Source organism: Chelonia mydas, chromosome 6 (assembly GCF_015237465.2).
Source record: "Chelonia mydas isolate rCheMyd1 chromosome 6, rCheMyd1.pri.v2, whole genome shotgun sequence".
Taxonomy (NCBI): domain Eukaryota; kingdom Metazoa; phylum Chordata; order Testudines; family Cheloniidae; genus Chelonia; species Chelonia mydas.
The window spans coordinates 83,826,379-83,844,958 of record NC_051246.2 but is presented as its reverse complement, the minus strand read 5'-3'; the positions used below and the strand labels follow the sequence as shown (position 1 = coordinate 83,844,958).

At 42.3% G+C, this 18,580-nt stretch overlaps 1 protein-coding gene across 1 annotated transcript; it reads right to left on the bottom strand.

Moving 5' to 3' along the window:
- Nucleotides 1-1,855: 1,855 nt before the first annotated feature.
- LOC102931618 (opsin-5-like) lies at nt 1,856-16,977 on the bottom strand. Its single transcript, XM_007063695.3, has 5 exons — nt 15,485-16,977; nt 15,007-15,106; nt 8,612-8,716; nt 7,762-7,985; nt 1,856-2,479 (listed from the first exon to the last, which is right to left on the bottom strand). Exons 1-5 carry the CDS (start codon nt 15,647-15,649, stop codon nt 2,024-2,026), a joined length of 1,050 nt encoding a protein of 349 aa, XP_007063757.3. The 5' UTR covers nt 15,650-16,977; the 3' UTR covers nt 1,856-2,023.
- Nucleotides 16,978-18,580: the final 1,603 nt, after the last annotated feature.

Sequence of the window (18,580 nt, the reverse complement as noted above, 5' to 3'; positions counted from 1 at the left end):
CTGCCTGTGTCTAATATTGTCTCTTCTCCCTGGGAAAAAAAAGCATCTCCTTTTCTTTCTACAACCTGTTTGCCGTTGTCCATTCTCTTGCAGTTCCCCACGGTACACTCTGTCTGCACTTGTTTCCTCCCCACCTCCACTACTACTGCTTCTCTCTCTTCCCTTTGGCTCCCCCTGTAGCCTATCGTCCCCCCACAACCGTCGCCCATCTCTCTCACTAAGTAATAAAATAAGTGGTGCATTCCAAGCCAAATTGCCTCTCATACTAATGTGCTGCTCCCCCACCAGAGGGGCACAAATTGGCTGTACAGTAGCAGAGAAGGTAGCTCAATTAATTAGTCTGTGAAACTGCTCTCATGTTCTCCTCCAAATAAAATAATAATAATAATAAATAATCAGAGCGATCATGGCCCTTGTGTGTATCATGGACCCCAAAGGCCAAGGAAGGGATGCCTGCAACAGGTAGAGGTTTTTAGGAAAACTTAATGACAAACTTTCAACCCAAGCAGTTGGTTTACACTTTCAATATAAATTACTTTATCTTTGCAATGATAGGGCTCAAAGCTTACTTGTCCAAAAATGGAAACTGAGATTAGCTTTGACATATTTAAAATAGCAAGTAGGGGTGCATCAAGGATGGGGGGCAGAGGGCCCAACCTCCCCTCTTGGCCCCTGACTGGAGCTGGAAATTTGGCCCAGCTGCCCCTCCATCATGACGCTAAGTGGCATTACAACCCTGTGTTCCTGCTTGGCCCCCTACCTTTGCAGTCCTTCTGTCATCTATGGGCACCAGACACCGCCATTTCTAGGGAGAAGCAGAGCAGGGGCACCAGGGAACTGTAGTCCCCAGGAGGGTGGGAGGATAGGATCCAGGCTTTTGGTACTTCCTGGGAAAGTGGAAATGCAGGAAGAGGTGAGGGTCTGGGGCTTGCAAAACTACTTGGCCCATGGTAGTGATGGTGCTCTTCAGCCTGTCTGCCTCTTTGGGTAAGAGCTCAGGGCTGGGCGCAGGATGGGGAGACCACAGGGCTGGGTGAAGGGCGGAGAGCACAGGTCTGTGTGCAGAGGTGATGGAGGGAGGCATATGTGGGGTTGCATGCAGGGCCGTGGAAGGACAGCTCTGGGCCTCCTCCTTAGGAAAATTCTTGTTATTCACCAGGTAACAAAATACCTAAGATGGAATGTCCCTGACCAGTGAGGCTAGTAAAATATGCTTTATTCCACTGAAAATCTCCCTCTTGTGGAGTGGTACAAAGCGTGCATAGAGCCGTGGCAGTTTGGGAGATACTGGAACTGTCACTGGTCACCAGCATAGCTGGGCTTCTTTAGCACTAGTCTTAGGCCTTGTCTACACTACAGGGGGAGATCAATATAAATTATGCAACTTCAGCTATGTGAATAATGTAGCTGCAGTTGACGTACTTAGATCTACTTACCGCGGGGTCCACACTACGCAATGTCGACTGGAAATGCTCTCCCGTAGACTCCCTTTTTGCCTCTCATTCAGGTGGAGTACAAGAGTTGACGGGAGAGTGATCTGCGGTAAATTTAGCGGGTCTTCACTAGACCTGCTAAATCGACCATTGATGCATTGATCGCAGCGCGTTGAATCCCTGGTAAGTGTATACAAAGCCTTAGACTGTATACAATAAGAGCCTGGATTTTGGACCAGTATGTAATCAAGCCATATAGGGAAATAGAGTAAAATAGAAATAGAGTTGGGTCCATGTACAGGACGCATACATTGATATGCACAATTTGTCAGAAATAAACAAATACCTTCATTTTAGTAATGTGCTAATTTAATTTTAAAAAGAGAAAATAGGCAAAAACTAATCTCCATGAACCAATTCTAAGTGTTGCTATGCTTTTTATAGTCATTGGGAAATTGTACATGAGAACATTTGTAAACATCTGTGAAATATTAGCAGACTGATGAGGACAAGAGACAAAGGTTGTTTGCTGTGGCAATCTAATCTTCAGAGAAAAAAATAGTCCTTATTTCACCTTCTCCAGATCAAAATCAGCCAGATCCACTTTGTTTCCTTTGAATTGTTTTTACTCCAAAAGTGGTAAGTTGATTAGAAACAGGAGAACAAAATGCAGGGTTTGGATTGTCTCTGGGCACTGAATCCATGTCTAAGCCTGGTGTTTCAGCCTCAGGAACTTTGGACACAAACTCTCTCTGTGGTTTTAGGAGGATAGCTGCCTCATTTCTTTGATTGAACATCTGTACTGGCATTTGTAGGGCTGAATCCTTGTCTCGGTTGAGACACTGGAAAAGGTTTCTGACGTCCTTACGGAATTTAGAACTCATTCCCATGTAGATGAGTGGGTTGTAAAAACTGGCAGATTTGGCAAAAAGGCTGGCTAGGACATTGGTGAGCACTGGCACTTGAAACCCACATGCTGACCACATAGAGATTACTGCATAAGGAGACCATGCCAGGAAAAAGGCAAAACAAATTACAAATGACACCTGAGAAGGAAAAATAACATGAGATCATCAAAACTGTAAACACCACATTTCTAATGTCACGATTCTAGAACTACTTCAGCTTTTGGAAGAGCATCTGCATTTTGTAACTAAAAGAGCTACTCACCCAGAAGTCATTTTCACAAAGCTCTACCCATTATCTACCAAAATTAAAGGAAAATTCTTCCTCACTTTCTCGCAGCTAAATAGAATCAATTAAGAAGCTATGGAAGAGAGTCTGGGTCTCCTTCAAACACACTGGGACTATAATTTTGGTCATTCATTCATATTCTGATGGCTGGAAAATGGGTTTGGAAAAGGAGGACAATTTGAGCGTTAACTCCCGTGAATAAGGAAAAGCTTCCATCAGAATAATTTCCATCAGAATAATTTGCACTGTATTCATCAGTTAGATAGAACACCACTGACACTCTTATAAAGTACATTGATTTTGGTAGGCCAATGTGAATACTCAAATGTACAAGCTATTTCATTTAAATGTACTATATTTCATAATCAAAATGATTTATCCTACAGGACTGGAAATAGTAAAACAAAATTTTACAGTGGAGACCTTTTGTTGTTGCCAGTAATGTTGTACGGCCAGCAAATTTTGCTGTTATTTAAGGAATGTTTCAGGAGATACATGAACATGCAATATGGTGGTTATAAGAGGAGAGCAAATCTTTAATCAAGTACAAAAAACATTGAAAAGTCTAATGTAAACCAGAAATAACTCTGAATGACCAGAAGTCCCTGCTTTGGCTGCTTCTGCTCCTATCCATTGGAGTCTTTGGCTGGTTCCACTGCACTTTTTCCTCAAGGTCACCTGGAGTCAGGGAGGCACCAGCTGGATCCTGGTGCCCACAGAGCATGTGCGAGATCTCCCTTGAACAGTTCTGGGTCCAAGGTGGTGCTGGGAGAAGGGAGGACCCCCATTTTAATCCCTCCAACCAGTGCAACTATCCCTGCTTTGTCTTCTTCTATAGCTGCACCTACCTGCTGGACTATCTGGCTGGTTCCTATTTCCTATTTACTACTCTGTGTAGTATCTTAAGAAAAGAATAGATCATAGTTAAGGCTACATTTTACTCACGGGTATTTTTAGTAAAAATCATGGACAGGTCACAGGCAGTAAACAAAAATTCATGTGACCTGTCCACAACTTGTACTATACCCCTGACTAAATTGGCAGTGCTCATGGGGATTGGGTTGGGGGGACGACTGTGCATGTTTGGGGGATGGCCTGGGGGGTGCCCCAAGTGCTGGGGGGGTGCCCTAGGTGCACGGGGGTTACAGGCATTGCGGGGGTGGTCTGGGGGGCACCGCGAGTGTTCAAAGGGGTGGTCCTGGGGGCACTGCAGGTGCAAGCCATCCGGGACCCATGCTGGTGCTACGGGGGTGGGGGCAGGGGTTGGTAGGCTCCCTACCCGGCTTCTTGGAAGCAGTGACATGTCCCTCCCTAAGCTCCTCGCTCCGTGCCACGCACTGCCAGCCCTGCAACTCCCATTGGCCAGGAACAACGGCCAATGGGAGCAGTGGGGGGCAGTACCTGTGGGCAGAGGCAGCGTGTGGAGCTAGGAGCTGAGGAAAGGACATGTTGCCGCTTCCGGGGAGCCCCCTCAAGGTAAGCGCTGCCCCTCCCACACCCAACCTCCAGCCCCCCCACCCAAACTCCTCCTGCTGCTGGGGGAGAGGGGCGGTGATCTGAGACTGCCCCAGCAGTGGCAGGGTACGACTGGCCCAGGGAGCTGCCTGAACTGCTCAGGGAACCCCGGCACCAGCCACACCGGCTGTGACTTCCTTGACAAACTCGCAGCCTTAATTATGGTATAGATCAAAAGAAGAGATAATAGCTGTCCTTCATATGGGGAATCAGAGATTAGAGACACATTAAACCATCCAGTTTATCCTCATGCAGTTAAAGGATTGTTCCCTGCATTTCAGGGTATGGCTATGCTGACGTCCGAGATGGGAGTGCAGCATACGTAGCTGTACCCAAGCTAGCTTTGATCTAGCTAGCTCAAATAGCAGCAGTGAAACTGCAGAAGCACGGGCTGTATAGCCCCACCCAGGACTTTGGGGAGGTACTCAGTCATCTAGCCCATGTTGTTATCCATGCTGCCATGGCTTCACTGCTCCTGTCATTTGAGCAAGCTGGATCAAAGCTATCTTAGCTACGATACCCTTAATGTGCTTACTGTAGTTTGGTTAAAATTATGATTCAGGATAGAGGAGGGAGAGGAATATAATCATTTAAAAGTATTTGAAGAACATTAAGACCATGATAGCTCATGGTTCAAGGGGTTTACTATGGATAGGGTTGTTGAAGGGTCCAAACAAAAGGAATAATGGTATCACACTTTAGTGAAGGAAAATTTAGGCTGAATACAGTTAGGAAGTTTTTCCTAATGTCCAGCCTAAATCCCCTTGCTGCAATTTAAGCCCATCGCTTCTTGTTCTATCCTCAGAAGTTAAGAAGAACAATTTTTCTCCCTCCCACTTGTAACCACCTTTTATGTACTTGAAAACTGTTATGTCTCCTCTCAGTCTTCTCTTTTCCAGACTAAACAAACCCAGTTTTTTGTATCTTTCCTCATAGGTCTTGTTTCCTAAATCTTTAATAATTTTTGTTGCTCTTCTCCAGACTTTCTCCAATTTGTCCACATCTTTCCTGAAATGGGCACCCAGAACTAGACACAATACTCCAGTTGAGACCTAATCAGTGCGAAGTAGAGTGAAAGAATTACATCTCATGCCTTGCTTACAACACTCATGCTAATATGGCCCAGAATGATATTTGCTTTTTTTGCTTGTGATCTATTATGATCCCTAGAACCCTTTCTGCAGTACTCCTTCCTAGACAGTCATTTTCCATTTTGTATGTGTGCAACTGATTGTTCCTTCCTAAGTGGAGTACTTTGCATTTGTCCTTATTTAATTTCATCCTATTTACTTCAGACCATTTCTCCAGTTTCTCCAGATCATTCTGAATTTTAATCCTATCCTCCAAAGCACTTGCAACCCTTCCCAGCTTAGTATCGTCTGCAAACTTTATAAGTGTCCTCTCTATGCTATTACGTAAATCATTGATGAAGTTATTGAACAGAACTGGACCCAGGACCGATCTCTGACGTACCCCACTGGATATGCCCTTCCAGCTTGACTGGGAACTACTGATAACTACTCTTGGGAATGGTTTCCCAATCGTTATGTAGCCATCTTATAGTAGCTTCATCTAGGTTGTATTTCCATAGTTTATTTATGAGAAGGCCATGCGAGAGAGTATCAAAAGCCTTAGTAAAGTCAAAATATACCACATCTACTGCTTCCTCCCTATCCACAAGGCATATTACACTGTCAAAGAAAGCTATTAGGTTAATCTGAATGATTTGTTCTTGACAAATCCATGCTGTTACTTATATTATTATCTTCTAGGTGTTTGCAAATTGATTGCTTAATTATTTGCTCCATTATCTTTCCAGGTACTGAAGTTAAGCTGACTGGCCTATAATTCCCCAGGTTGTCCTTATTTCCCTCTTTATAGATTGGCACTATATTTGCCCTTTTCCAGTCTTCTGGAATGTCTCCCGTCTTACATGACTTTTCAAAGATAATTGCTAATGGTTCATATCTCCTCAATCAGCTCCTTGAGTATTTTAGGATGTATTTAATCAGGCCATAGTGACTTTAAGACATCTTTCTGGTCTAAGTAATTTTTAACTTGTTCTTTCCCTATTTTAGCTTCTGATCTTACCTCATTTTCACTGGCATTCCCTATGGTAAATGTCCAATTACTACTAACATTTTTGGTGAAAAACTGATATAAAAAAGTCATTTAGCACGTCTGCCATTTCCCTATTTTCTGTTATTGTTTCCCCCCCTTCATTTAGTAATGGGCCTACCTGTCCTTGGTCATCTTCTTGCTTCTAGTGTATTTGTAGAATGTTTTCTTGCTACCCTTTATATCTCTAGCTAGTTTAATCTCGTTTTGTGCTTTGGCCTTTCTAATTTTGACCCTACATACCTCTGTTATTTGTTTATATTCATCCTTTGTAATTTGACCTAGTTTCCACTTTTTGTAGGAAACTTTTTGAGTTTCAGATAATTGAAGATTTCCTGATTAAGCCAGAGTGGTCTCTTGCCATACTTCCTATCTTTCCTACGCAGTGGCATAGTCTGCTCTTGTGCCCCTAATAATGTCTTTGAAAAACTGCCAGCGCTCTTGAACTTTTTCCCCCTCTGACTTGTTTCCGATGGGATCTTACCTACCAACTCATTGAGTTTGCTTAAGTCTGCCTTATTGAAATCCATTATCTTTATTGTGCTGTTTTCTCTCCTGCCATTCCTTCGAATCATGAACCCTACCATTCCATGATCAGTTTCACCTAAGTTGCCTTGCACTTTTAAATTCTCAACCAGTTCCTCCCTATTTGTTAAAATCAAATCTAAAACAGCCTCTGCCCTAGTAGTTCCACCTTCTGAAATAAAATATTGTCTCCAATACAATCCAAGTACGTGTTGGATAATTTGTGCCTTGCTGTATTACTTCCCCAACAGACATATGGATAGTTGAAGTCCCCCATCACTGCCAAGTCCTGTGCTTGGGATGATTTTGTTTGTTGTTTTAAAAAAGCATCATCCACTTCTTCTTCCTGGTGAGGTGGACTGTAGTAGACCCCTACCATGACATCACCCTCGTTTTTTACCCCTTTTATCCTTACCCAGAGATTTTCAACAAATCTTTCTTCTATTTCCATCTCAAACTCAGTCCAAGTGTATTTATTTTTTAATATATAAGGTAAGGAAGACCCTATTTCATTTGTGTCATTTACAAACATTACAAATGTAAGGGATCAGATGGGTTAGCGGGTTTAGTAATAAGCCACCTTTCCTCTAGGTCACCAGTTCAAAACTGACCTGACTCAGTGGGGACCAGGGGTGTTCAATAGTCTAGATGAAATGAGGTGGTGGGTTTCAATTCAGGTCACAGACAGGACTCCACATCACAACTGGTGCTCATTAATATCCTTATTGGCAGGCTCAGGAGGATGGCTGAAGATGGAATGAGCAATGAGACCAAACTGTCCTCTCATCTCTAAAATGCTTAGGGTACGTTGGTAAGGAAACATGGGGGAAATTTTGCAATATTGGTGGTGTGCCTGTTCCAGGGATAACTAAAGGGATTTTCATTTTCTTTTCTCTCAAATCTAGCATTGTTCTAAGAATTAAATTACATATATGTATATAACCCGCTATATTGTAGGCAAAGAATTGTCCGTTACCTGTGTAATATTTCGTTTCATGAGCCGCTGCCTTTGGCTAATTTTTTTACCTCTTGTGGTCTTGTGACTTGATTTAACAGTCTTTATTATGGACACATAACAGAAAACCATGACGGAGACAGGAATAAAGAAGCCAAATATAAAGACTCCAATCACATAGGACTTATAGACAACAGAAAATGTTGCCTTGATCCAGTCTATTTCACATGTTCCATATTTGTGGTCTGGAAAAATTGAACAGATTAAGTATGAACAAATCCCTTATCCGAAATAGTTATGGATTATATTAACTGATGTGCACTTTACAAAGTCTTTAGAGAGGTTTATACAAGAAAAATCTGCATTTCTCATCACTTCTATAGTTATCACCTATTTAAAACAAAATTGATTCCCCATTTAAGATGTACAGAAAATGTTATTTTCTACAATTGACAAATTGTTTGTAAAACAAAATTCTCATTTACGTGAAGGCTGTATTTACTCCACTCTAGCAGTGTAACAAGGCCTTAAAGTGAGCATAAATTAAGTTTAAACTACCAGAGTGTTCTAGAGGGGACTTCTTGCAAATGAGATTCAGACACTTCTGTCTTTATGTATAGAATATTATGTACAGAAATGTATATTAATTCCTTGTTTTGCCATTCATCAATCGCATTACTCAACTATCAAAGGAATGTGGCATGCAGGAAATAAAATAACTATTGGTTTCAGTATTATCTAGGTTACTCACTCTCACACTGTCCAGTAATATTCTGCAGAATTGCACAATGATTATTACTGTTTTTAATGGACACAGATGCTGGAGAAGATTTTTCTCCATATAAGTAATTCTGTAGAAATGAACACTCACCTGTATAGCTACCCCACCCTAGAAGTGGTGCACTGGCCCAGAAAAGAGCAGTTGCCCATATCACAATCATGGTTAATGTAATATTTTTTCTATCAATTTTGTGAGCTGTAAGTAAAAGATAAAGATAACAAATTTGATCTCCAAAATAGATTAACAAGAAAGATTGTTTGCAGCTACACCTGAATTTTAGAAGAGAAAATGTTTAAAAAAAATTAATGTTGTAAGAAAATAGGTATATTAAATTGTACAATCTAACAAATGTTAAGAGCTGAAGGAAAAATTTCTTCACTTAATAGATTATATGAAAAAGAGCAGTTCCATTAATGAAATACTGTTACCGCCTTTTTTGTAAATACAATAGTTCAGATCAATGTTCCCTCTAATTTTTTACATCCATGTACAGAATGAGTTTTGTTATGTGCACCAATATGGAGGTGATGTGTGGCAGGAGTGGGGCCGAGGGGTTTGGAGTGTGGGAGGGGGCTCAGGGCGGGAGGGAAGAGGTTTGGGAGTGTGGGCTCTGGGGTGGGGCTGGGGATGAGGGGTTTGGGGTGCAGGCTGCCCCAAGGCTGCAGCAGGGAGAGAGGCCGCGACAGCTCCGGCAGGGCCGGGGAAGAGGCGCCTCTCCCCAACCATGGCAGTTCCGGCAAGGGCTGGGGTTGGGGGAGAGACACCTCTCCCCACTGTGCACTTGTGCGGCTCTTATATCCTGCTGCACGGCCACACGGCCGCTCAGTTTAGAGGGAATTTAGGTCCATATTCCCATTTACACTGAAGCCCCTCTACATTGCTTTGACAGTATAAAGAGGGCTTAATGTGGGGGTAAATTTACAATAAACACTTACAAATATTTGTTTCCTTTGCTTTACAAATAAGTAAGTAAAAAGGAATTTTCTGACTGAACTTGCAAAGATTTACTTCTAAATACTGTTGCCTGATCTGTAGAATATGTATTAATTATATTGATTACTTAAGAATCCCCAGTTATCACTTTGAAAGGGTTGCCAGGTTCTTCCCCCGAGATAGTTGGGAACCCTGATGTGCACAGTTGCAACACTCACACTATAGGAACTCTGTATTTACAAATGTAGTTTATTAATACATTTAGCACAAACACCCCAAGTCAGTAAGGTAGCTAGATATACTACAGAATATACATCCGCACACCCATATACTCCACCATCTCTTGTAGCACAACCTGAAATGTAGTCATCATCTTCCTCATCACCATCACCCATACCCATCATTCTGGCACCTCCCAAGGACTACATCTCTCTCTCCTACCGCCCCTGGGCTGGGATGCCGCTTTTATATGTTACACTAGCATTGCTATGTTTGATGCATATTCAAGAAGGGATTTTCTTCCTTTTCCTTATTTGTATGTCCTTACCTTACTAATGTTGGAGTGTCTTTTTCCTATAGGTTAGTATATCAATGATCTCAACTTATTAACGTATACGTCAGTTTGTTACCATGGCCCTTTTGTGATTAGGTATCACGTTTGTTATTTTTGTCCTAATTGGTTGTTTCGATTCTTTCCAAGTTCCAAGATGTGATGTACCTGTTAAGTTTAAAAGGGTATGCACTTAGGAAAGCCCCTATGCCAACCTGCTTTAATGCATCCTCTATGTTAAAGGTTGCAGCCACACATGGACCTTATGCTTTAGCTCATTACCATGTATCTAGGTGAAAGATCCCAAACATATGTATGCTAACTTTGCCTTAGCTCAACATACAGGATGTGGCCTGCAGGTCCCTTGTGTTACACCAAAATATACTCTAATGTAAACCTGTAAATCTATTATAATAAAACAAATAATCAAACCCATAAGAAAATAAGGAAGTTATAAGAAAAGATATATAGGGAAGTAAGCAGGCTACCCTTAGATGTATCTCATGTACCTGTGGTCAGAACTTCCCCTTAAACTCTGTTTTTGGCTCCCCAAATATCTGGGGTTTTTTGTTAGGCCGTTTATCTGTCCAAAGTTCATAGGCCTCAAGCCTTATGTTAACTTGCTGAAGTTAATGTTTTACAGGATACAGGCCTGTAAGTTTCTTGCATTACTGCTAAATATAATGCAAAACAGTAAATATAATAAAGGCAAGCTTGCCCACTGGCTACAGTAGCAGTGAATATGACAAAGGCAAATTAGCCCACTGGGCAACAGTACCTTTTGATATATTTAAATCTGGTATACTTGTTAGGTGGTGAGGTTGCCTGGTAGCAACCAGCGAATTTTAACTCATGCCAGCATAGCATTTAGGAGAAATTTTCTGGGAACTTGCTTGACAAAAGAGTGATTGGCTTCATTTCCAGGTGTTATCAGTATCACTGACTACTTGGGGACCCTTTTCTTTTGAAAATGAAGGACATACTGTCTTTGTCATATATTGAATAGGAACCTTCTTGTGGTGGTGATGAGGACGAACTCAGGCTCCTAACTCTGGCAGGAAAGTATCAGAAAACTGCTTGACTCTATTTGAAAGAATGAGTCCTCTTCTTCATTACTTCCTTTGGTAATGGATGATCATGTAATGTTCCTCCCTCACATCTTTCCCTAAAAACTTTACATCTTTCTCCTAGTTTTATGTCTCCATCTGTTCTCTTGTGTGCTTTCCATGGTTTCCTTCGTAACCCTGTGTGACAGAGAGGCACCTTGGCAATGGGTCCTCTGTTCTGTGTGAACAGGTCTCACCTCAGATCTGACAAACACATATCTTGCAGGGTATTTATCCATAAGGGATGTCATATGAGGTGTCTACAGAAAGCTCATTATTTGTCAAGACTCAAATCTTTTCAAGATGTGTGTAAGGCTAACATCGAAGGAATAATGGGTTTACGTTGAAAGTATGCTTTATGGACTTGGAGTAGAAATTCATGACCAGGAGTTAATGTGCCTAGGGTAAGGGTAGGCAAACTACAGCCTGCGGGCTGGATCCGGCCCGCCAGCCATTTTAATCCAACCCTGAGCTCCTGCTGGGGAGTGGGGTCTGGGGCTTGCCCCACTCTGGCACTCCTTCTGGAGAGCAGGGTCGGGGGCTACTCCACACAGCTCCCGGAAGCAGTGGCATGGCCCAGCTCCAGCAAGGGAGCAGCGCTGGGGGCAGCTCCATGCAGCTCCTGGAAGCAACAGCATGCACCCCACCCCCAGATCTTATGCATAGGGGCAGCCAGGAGACTCCGCTCTGCACTCTGCCTCCGTCCCAAGTGCCAACCCGCAGCTCCCATTGGCCAGGAACTGCAGCCAATGGGAGCTGCAGGAGTGGTGCCTGCAGATGGGGCAGTGTGCAGAGCCACTTGGCTGCGCTCCTGCATAGGAGTCAGAGAAGGGATATGCTACTGATTCCAGGAGCTGCTGGAGGTAAGCGCTGCCTGGAGCCTGCACCCCTGATCCTCCTCCTGCCCTCTGACCCCCTCAATCCCAACCCTGATCCTCCTCCTGCAGCCCAAAACCCTCATCCCCAGCGCCCGCAATCCCAGCCGAAGCCTGCACCCCTGCCCCAGCCCTGCTCCTGCTCCTGCCCTCTGAACCCCTCAGTCCCAATCTGGAGCACCCTCCTACATCCCAAACTCCTCATCTCCAGTTGCACCCCCAGCCGGCGCCCTTATCCCTGGGGTGCAGTCTGGGACTATGGCACTGCTGTGCCCCCATGAACTCTCTCCAGCCTGGGCTGTCTCTGACAATGCCTTGCTAGTGACCCCCCCCAGGTGCTGTTATCACTTAGCACAACCACGCGTGGAGCCCCATACCCAGCTATATTGCATGAATGCTCCCAGACCCACTCATGAATCACACAGGGAAAGGCATCAGCCAGATCCCCCCAGCTCCCAGCACTGTACCCCAGGAATATACCATCTTGCACTGCTCAAAATGAGCACTGCAAATTTATTAATTGGTTCACCACTTCGTCAATGGAAAGTGGACATACACAAGGCTTTGTAAACCTGAGCAGTTTTGCTACACACTTCATACAAACTCACTGGTAAAGATAAACAGTAAAACAAATGTATTGACTACAAAAAGATAGATTTTAAGTGATAGGCAAAAAGTCAGAGTTAGTTACCAAAATAAAATAAATTATAAGCATGCAGTCTAAACTCTCCACCCTATTAGACTGGGCAAGATCTAGCTGAAGCAGCTTTTCTCACCCCACTTGGTATTGCAGTTCATAGTATGCAGATTTCACCCTTGAAACCTGGGCCAGTCTCCTCTGCTTAAGTCTTCTAGTGACTTGTTGCTTGCAGCATGGGTGGGGGCAGGAGAAAGGTGAAGCATGGGCCTGCTCTGTTCTGTTTTATACCCCCAGTTTCATATGCTTGGGGAACACACAAGTCCAGGAATGCCTGGTAGGCATTAGAGAGTCTCTAGGCAAGGTGGAGCAATTCCCCTGGTGTGGCCTCATGCAGGTGAGTCATTGAATTATAGCTCCCTGGCTGGACAATGGCTCTTGATGAGTTGTTTGATACCCCGCCCGGGCATTGGTTACTTTCCTTGTTGCCTCTGCGGAGCTAATATCTGGCGGACTCCCCAACTTACAGCATATTTTAGTGACCACCATGCAGCACGATTCTCATAACTTCATATGCATTAACGATATACATATATGGATAGAAAAATCACTTTCAGCAGATCATAACCTTTTCCCTGATACCTCACACGGCCTGCTTTATATGCAAGATCACAATCATATATAAATGAGGAACATGGGGGTTACAGGGTGCTCCCCCAAAGTACAGAATGTCAGAGGGTGCACCTATTGTTAACCTGTAAGGCGAAGAAAGGGATGGTATTAGGCCAGAGGAGAATGCTTGAGTGGCAGAAGGGCTGGCAGCATCAGAGAGCGGAGACCCAGCTACCACAAGACAGACTCTCTTTTGCTAGAGGCAGGGAGTAACAAGGTGACTCTCAGTTCTGGGTACCCTGAGAACCATCACAGTCTCCAAATTAGCCTGTACACTCTCAGGAGCAGAGACTAGGGGTTCAGATTCTGATTTCACGCTGCTATAAACTGGACTGAAATCAATACAATTACTAACTCATAGCTTACACTAACGTCAATGGGATTAGAATCAAACTCCACATTGTATTCTGCATTTGTAAAACATCATGCACAGGTAGAGTGCAATATAATTACATACCCAAAAGCCCTATGTTTAAACTATGTTATGAAGGTAGTAATATTCTAACTTTACAATATTTGACTTTGCAACTCTAACAACATTCTTTCAATATACAAAAATATATATATATAATTTCCCAAGTTTTTAAAAGAACATTCTGTTATGCACTTGACATACTCTGTCATAGGATCTCTTCGTCGCAACCACAGATCAGCACAATTTGAACTCTGGACCTAGCAGCACTGCCGTTCAGACCTCTACCACTTGAGCTAAAAGACTACCTACAATAGATGGCAACATGAGTAGGCTGGTGTCCTATGTGGACAAGCCACTAGGAGGACAACACAACACACAATGGACTGAACGAGTAGCCCCATTTTACAGACACCAAGTATACTGCACCCTGTCTGATAAGCCATGCAGCAAACTTGATAAGACTTGTATATGATATATTAGAGACCTGGATTCTTTTTATTGACATCTTCTATAACCTTGCACTGGAGTAGGAGACCTTGCTCAATAAATAAGGATTCTGAAGGACACAGAATTAGTAACACTGGTCAGTAGAAGAGGTGAGTCAAGAACTCATGGAATGGTGACTCCCAGCTCAGGGTTGCAAGGGTTGGAGGAATATTCTGTGTCCAGCATCTGGAGTTTCAGCTCAGGGGAGCTGCTTCAGAATGATTCAGGGAGTCACTGGGGAGCATGCTCAGTACCACTGGGGAGGGGGGGGAAGTGTAGTGTAGGGAATGTTCAGTGATTTCAGCAGCAAGCCTACAATAAATTGTATTAATCTTAGGTAAATGAAGATTTTTAAACAGCTTATAACTTGGCCAAATTTGAACAGATTTTCATAGACACAGCAAGAAGTCTCTGACGCCAGAACTATCTCCCTGGCAAATTTCGGATTCCTGTTTCAAAACAGAGGCACAAGAGCTCTTAAAAGTGGTTTGAAATTTTTTTTTAATGGGAAGTGTTAGGCGACCTTAATATATCAGTTGCTACCATAGGTCCTATAAAAAGTGTTTTTTGGGAGTGGGACAAATATTTAGATTTTCGTAAAAGAACAAAGCTTAGTATTGTATTCACGAGTGCACCTCTAATTATACTGGAAACATGAGTTTTAGTAAAGTAAAAAAGACAATAGTTTGTATATTTTCAATCTAATTCTTAGGCTTGATTTTAAAGATTTCAAGTGTATAATATTGTCAACACATTTAATAAAATACCTTTGAGGTAGTGATTTGATGTTTGGCAAAGAAAGCAGACATACCTTGGTGAAGCTGGCATCCTTTAATGTATCTGATGACACTGATGGCTGTCAGAGTATTAATACTGATTAGACCAAAAAAGAGTATTATAAATCCATCCACCTGACAAGGAAAGAGTGGAGAGAAGAAGAAAAAAAATCCAAACTCTTGGTATAAAGAGCATATCTCAAAGGTAGAGAACACAGAAAAAACATGACATTTATTAATATTGAATATGTTTCTACTAAGTATTTTGAAAGAGTTCTCTTTAATATTTATTCACACTTTCAGTTCTAGGCTGTGTTTGATCTTGCATGCACAGAAACAACTTAAGGACAGCTATTGAAAACGATTACTTTTTTTTTTTGCAGGGGAAAAATCCAGGAGAAAGACTAAAACAAACCCAATGTCACAGGAATCTGTACATTCTCCTGTTACTAAGTTAGGGTCTAAGTATTCAGAAAAAAATTAAGAATCTGGAATTGTAAATAATGCAGTTACCTTGCATGTCCATACTGAAGTGATTAGAAAGCCATCATCTCTAAGAACATTAAACAGCTCTAGAATGCCCCTTGAATAGCCGAAGAGGGAAATGCCTGCATCTGAGACAGCAAGATTGAAGGTGAGATAGTCCTGAGGGTCCAGGGAATGTCGTTGGTTGTACATGATGAAGATCACCCCTCCGTTGCCAAGCCAAGAAAGCCAACCTATGCAATTAAAAGTCAGTGCTGTAGGACAACTGGAGAACAATTTGAAAGAAAAATACTAATTGGTATTTTGCACTTCCTCTTTTGCAAGACAAAATGGGTCATGCCATTGGCTCGCCACTTTCCATAAGTTGTGGCATTGACTGACACTGTCTTGGAGCCCCATCAATTTTGAACTACAGGATGATGGCTGTGACAGAAGAGGTTAGACAAATATATTGAGCAATAATGGGAGGAAATCTCAGAAGTCCGACAAGAGCACAGAGAGCCTCAGGTGGTTGCCATTATTAAAATTAAACTTTCATTGCAAATAATCTCCTAATTAATTCACAATTTGTGAGGAACATTCAAAAGACAAGTTGACTGAATATGGAGAGACTGGGATAATCTCCCTAAGACCGCTGTCCTGTCAGGATTTTCCAGTAGTGCACACATCTCACCAGTAATACATGTGACCATTGTACATAACATATTTTCATAAGAATATTTTTGAATGAAGCTGGAACAGATCTGAATAGTTTATATTACATTGGACATTTCACAAAAGCGCCTGTTTTTCAGGTTCACAAACAAAATAGCAGTTGATCAGACCTTGCCCAAGAATTAAGGAACAGAAAAAAATCAGAAAACTGCCATTGTATTTCTGATTTCTGCCGTTTTGGGGCAGAGAATTCACTGCTACTAAAACAGCTCTTTTGTAACAATGAAATACTCAGAGAGGAGTTTCCAGTACTTAATGGGCTTTCCATAACCTGGAACTACCTGGAGACTCAGCACTGCAAAATACCCCGAATGGGCTTTCCACATATCTAACCTCAATGAAAGAATCAAAGCCACTTTAATCAGTTTATGAGGAATCTAGAAACAGCACAAGAAGCCTTTCCATCAGGCTGAAACATCTAGAATGGACCGTCACTCTCCCAAAATACAAAGAGAAAAGGGTTTCTAGAAGTTTGACCAAAATGAATTGGGCTTTTGAATACACAGAACAGGTTTTTACACTCTGACCCACACCCAGAATTGCTATTGCACAACACCTGGAATGGACTTCCATGAGAATCTCAAAATATATTGCAACTTTGAGAGGTGGTTGTTTATATGAGAAAAGGGGGTCAACTTCTCAGCTCTTTGCAGTCCAGAAATAATGGGTAACCCCACATGATTTCTGGTGGCCCATTTCTGGAGGGTAGGGATAGGATACAGAGGGACCTAGACAAATTGGAGGATTGGGCCAAAAGAAATCTGATGAGGTTCAACAAGGACAAGTGCAGAGTTCTGCACTTAGGAAGGAAGAATCCAATGCACTGCTACAGACTAGGGACCGAATGGCTAGGCAGCAGTTCTGCAGAGAAGGACCTAGGGGTGACAGTGGACGAGAAGCTGGATATGAGTCAACAGTGTTTCCTTGTTGCCAAGAAGGCCAAAGGCATTTTGGGGTGTATAAGTAGGGGCATTGCCAGCAGATCGAGGGACGTGATCGTTCCCCTCTATTCGACACTGGTGAGGCCTCATCTGGAGTACTGTGTCCAGTTTTGGGCCCCACACTACAAGAAGGATGTGGATAAATTGGAGAGAGTCCAGCGAAGGGCAACAAAAATGATTAGGGGACTGGAACACATGAGTTATGAGGAGAGGCTAAGGGAACTGGGATTGTTTAGTCTATGGAAGAGAAGAATGAGGGGGGATTTGATAGCTGCTTTTAACTACCTGAAAGGTGGATCCAAAGAGGATGGATCTAGACTATTCTCAGTGATAGCAGATGACAGGACAAGGAGTAATGGTCTCAAGTTGCAGTGGGGGAGGTTTAGGTTGGATATTAGGAAAAACTTTTTCACTAGGAGGGTGGTGAAACACTGGAATGCGTTACCTAGGGAGGTGGTGGAATCCCCTTCCTTAGAAGTTTTTAAGGTCAGGCTTGACAAAGCCCTGGCTGGGATGATTTAGTTGGGATTGGTCCTGCTCTGGGCAGGGGGTTGGACTAGATGGCCTCCAGAGGTCCCTTCCAACTCTGTTATTCTATGATTCTATATACCATATTCTAGCAGTGTCTGAGACTGTTGGGATTTTAGGAAGGGTATATTTTTAGTCTTGCCTCATTATCATCTGGCAGTTAAATCCAAATCTTTAGGCATGTATTATGTATTTTTGCAGAAGATACTGGCTTCCATAAACTGGAAATTGTCTGTTTGCTGTTGCTTGCAAAGTGTATTAAAGAATAATGGCCAAAGTATGATTCTCCCAAACCCGATCAAGTGACTGTCAAAACTGTTCCAGTTTTGGACTTCAAAAATTAATTAACTTCTTTAGAGATCATGTCCCCAGCATGACTCTGTTTAAGGAAAACAGTGAAGCCATATTAATAGCCTCAACAAACCTTGGTCATGAAAACAGACTACAGTTAAAAAGTAAACATGGCTAGGCTAGGTAGAAGCAGCTCTAGGGAACATAAATTATAGGCATAGAGTCTCCAGAATCAAAACAGAGCTGGTCAAAGTTAATTAAGATTCTAAAAGGCCTTCTCAAGGTTATTTCGAGTCCAACTCAGTCATATTTGGCCCGGGAGAGGCATGATGGAAAAAATGGCTTCACACATATTCCAGATGTGAAAGTACTTTTTTCACGAGTTAGAAAATAATCCTACAATTCCAATTCACTATTATAGACCATGTGAAGTTAAAAAATAAAAGTAAACTAATTTGATAAAAAAATGTATGTCTAAAGACTATGAATAGATTTCTTCATTCAGTATATGAAGGAAGGAGACAGGGAGTTGTCCTGTGTATTATTCATAGTCTCAAAATCCTGTTAAATTTGCTGTGATTTTCACTCACTCCATGAATTAAAATAGGTTTGTGTTTGCTATTTTATGAAACCATTCATGCACATAGCT